The 3442-nt window shown below is 59.2% G+C and overlaps 1 protein-coding gene across 1 annotated transcript in view; it reads right to left on the bottom strand.

The window, feature by feature from the left end:
- The window catches only part of Pianp (PILR alpha associated neural protein), a 3767-nt gene extending 1040 nt beyond the window's left edge, over window positions 1-2727 (bottom strand). Inside the window, exons 1-3 of the mRNA XM_013023641.1 lie at window positions 2665-2727; window positions 1861-2393; window positions 947-1028 (exon numbers count right to left, since the gene is read on the bottom strand). Coding sequence (XP_012879095.1) covers window positions 947-1028; window positions 1861-2393; window positions 2665-2681 — 632 coding nt within the window. The 5' untranslated portion in view covers window positions 2682-2727. The remainder of the gene's footprint in view (window positions 1-946; window positions 1029-1860; window positions 2394-2664) is intronic.
- Between the last annotated feature and the right edge of the window lie 715 nt (window positions 2728-3442).

Below are 3442 nucleotides of genomic sequence, written 5' to 3'. Positions count from 1 at the left end.
CGCAGGACCACAGGAGACGCTCTCCAAAGCCAGCCAATGACCCCACGCCTCTCTCAGTGAGGTGTGAAGGAAGGTATGACCCCATGACCAAGTGCGTGTAGAAACCGCTAGATGTTCTTCATCCTGCCTGGACGGGAGGAGGGATCTGCAGCCTGTCTTGGAGGGGTCCCCACCAAAAATCCCTCCTCCCACACTTTAGAGAATTCACAGGCCTGGCCCAGGTAAGGCACGCCTGTGATCCTAGCTGCTCAAGAGACTGCCATCTGAGGGCTGGGCAGGTGGCTCAGTGGTAGAGCGCTCGCCTAGCATGCATGAAGCCCCAGGTTCGAATCCTCACTACCACAGACACAGAAAAGGCCAGAAGTGGCGCGCTGTGGCTCAAGTAGTAGAGCGCTAGTCTTAAGCAAAAATAAAAACAAACTGTGGACAGTGCCTAGGCCTTGAGCCCGAGCCTACAACTGACCCCCGCCCCCAACAAAAACTCTCCATTCTCCTTTCCTCCCATTCTCTACAGAAAAAACCCACACTGGTTCTCACAGCCCGGCCTAAGGTCTAACCTTCAGTCAATTTCCTGCCCCAGCCTTCACCAGACTGCCACCCTCTTCCTCCTCCCCCTCACACAACTTCAGTTTCCAAACATTCAGTTCCCTGCCAAGCACCAGTAGCTCATGCCTGCAATCTGAGCTACTCAGGAGGCTGAGATCGGAGGCTCTAATTTCAAGGCCAGACCAAGCAGGAAAGTCTCACTTATTTCCAATTAACACCCCCACACACCCAAAAAAAAGTGGACCTGTGGCTCAAATAAATAAAAGTGTCATCCTTGAGCAAAAGAAGCTAAGGGACAGTGGCTAGGCCTTGAATTCAAGCCCCAAGACTGGCAAAGAAACAAAAACCACACCACAACCCAGGGGGGCCCCCACTCAGGGGCCGGCACCCCACAGCTTACCAGAACTTGAATATGATGCCAGTAGCCACCAGAACAATGATGATGGAGATGGTGATGGTGACATACAGTTGCGGGTCCACACCTAACAGGATGGAGACCGCGGTTAAGTTGAGCACTGTCCTGTGAGTCCACACAGCCCGCTCTTCCTGTTCCTGTGTGCGCCATACTGGAACTTTAACTCAGTCCCTTAGCTCCCCCCCCACCCCACCCAAAGTCGGTCCTTTACCACTTGAACCATGCCTTGAACCATGGCTCCACTGGAAAGAAAAAGTGTGGAGGACTTTTCCTGCCTGGGCTGGCTTCGATCCACCATCCTCAAATCTCAGCTTCCTGACTAGACAGGATTCCAGGCATGAGCCACTAGTGCCCAAGACCTAGTTATTCTTGAACTCAGGGCCGGGGCGGCGTCCCTGAGCTTCTTTGGCTCAAGGCTCAGCGCTCTACCCCTTGAGCCACAGCGCCACCTCCAGCTTTTTCTGTGTATATGGTACTAAGGAATCAAACCTGGGGCTTCAAGCATGCTAGGCGAGCACTGAGCCACCTGCCCAGCCCCGCCCCCCATTTATATGTTATTATCTTTTTATTAAAGGTCTGCTAACTGTCTACTCCACCAGCTCTAACAGGTCGGTATTCTCCAAGATCATAGGAAACTGACATCTTCAGAGCTCTCTAGACCCTGGTTGAACCCAAACCCTGGCCTGGGCCATCTGTGGGCTCCCCCTGAGCCAGCCCTTCCTGCAGCCTCTCCCCCTGAACCCCCGACTCTAGTTTGCCAGGCCCAGGCTGGTCTTACAGCATGCATGACGTGAGCTGTCTCTAAGCGTTCACACGGCCCGACCCTCACTGATAAGGTCTCTCCACCTGCAGCCAGCCCCCCCCCCCCCCCTGACCCCCCCCCCCCCGGGCCCCCTCACCTTCGCCACGCCCCCCAAACAGGAATGGTCTCAGGGTGGCCAGAGTCTCTCCCAGAATCAGCCCGTCTCCGTCATCCCGCATGGAGTCTGAGTTGGGGTGGGGGGTAGCCAGCCCGTGGGGGGCTACAAAACCATAGTCCAGGGGTAGAAACCCGGGGTTGACAGAGTTAGGGTCTCCCCCATCCTCTCGAGACACCGTGGGCCCCCATACAATCGCCCAGGGGTACTGGGAAGATGGGGGCCCCTCCTCAAAGCCTGAGGGGGTGGCGGGGGGCGCCGTGCCCGGCAAGATCTGCCGCCGGGATCTGGGGGCCCGGGAGGATCGACTGGGTGGGGGTGCCCGTTCCCACACGCACACGTGTCGGGGGGCTGAGGGCCCGCCTCGGGAGCATGGCGGGCGGGCTGGGGCTGGTGGGGTTCGAGGGGAGGAGGAAGAAGAGGAGGAGGAGGAGGAGGAGGAAGAAGAGCCCTGAGCAGGCCGTGGGAGAGGCAGCAACAGCAGTGGCCAGAGAGGGAGGAGGGGAGACAGAAGCCTACAAGAAGGGAGAGAAAGCCGGTGAGAGACCCAGGCCCCCTGAGCCCGCGTGAGCCACAGGGCAGACTCGCAGCAGAACTTCCCAACCGCCTCCCTCCAGCTCCAGCTCCAGCAGCTCCTTGGAAAGACCCCGGCCTTCCTGGCCTCCCCTCCTAAAGCCCCTCAAGATGGATGGCCCTAGGTAGGAAAAGCAAAGCCACCCCGACACCCCCCCCAAAATGACCCCCTTGGTCACCTCCCCTGCCCACCGCCAGCTAGGCCAAACTTACCACATTCTGCATTTCATGTCTGAGGTCTTTCTCAGCTGTGACCCAGATTTTCAACCTTTACTGGGGGGGGGGAGTGGAGAAAAGAAGGGGGTCATCCCATACGCACCCCCAATCTATTCATCCCCCACTCTGCACCCCCTCCATCCTCCAGCCAGGACCCACCATCTCCCAGCATCCTTGTCGATTTCTTTCCCGGTCCCCCCATCTATAACTTCCTGGGGGGGGGTGCCCGCCTTCCCTCCCCGCACCCCGAGCCTCCCCCCTCCTCCTGCCCCACCGCGCCAGGCTTTTCCTGGATCTTAAATTAGAGGCAAGAACCTTGTGATTCCTGGAGCACCTACCGCCAGGGAGGGAGGGAAGGAGGGGGGGAAGGAGGGGGGGAGAGGAGGGAAGGAGAGGAGGGCGAGGGGAGGGGAGGAGGGCGGGGAGCTGCGTTTCCCAGTCAATCACCCTCGGGCCCAGGTGGTCTCCCCCTCGGGGAGCCCGGGGGGAGGGGGGGGCTGGCCACGTGTGGTCAGGGCTCAGGGGGGTGGATGGGGGGCAGGCTCCCCCAAATGAAGGAGGACCTGGTCCCCAATGAACCCCATTCTGAGCCTCAGCTACTCCCCCAGCAAATAGCGGGGGGGGGAGTGTGGGGAACCATCTTGGGGAGACAGGGAGGAGGGGGCAGGGAAGGGGGGAGAGGAGGGGGCAGAGGAGGGGTCAGTGTATCTGTGTGTGTGCGTGCGTGCATCTTTGAGGAAACTCAAAGATCGGACGCGACAGAGCATGTATGTAG

Source organism: Dipodomys ordii, unplaced genomic scaffold, assembly GCF_000151885.1.
Source record: "Dipodomys ordii isolate 6190 unplaced genomic scaffold, Dord_2.0 Scaffold69, whole genome shotgun sequence".
NCBI lineage: Eukaryota > Metazoa > Chordata > Mammalia > Rodentia > Heteromyidae > Dipodomys > Dipodomys ordii.
The sequence above is the reverse complement of the archived record's forward strand: the minus strand, read 5'-3'. Positions and strand labels throughout refer to the sequence as shown.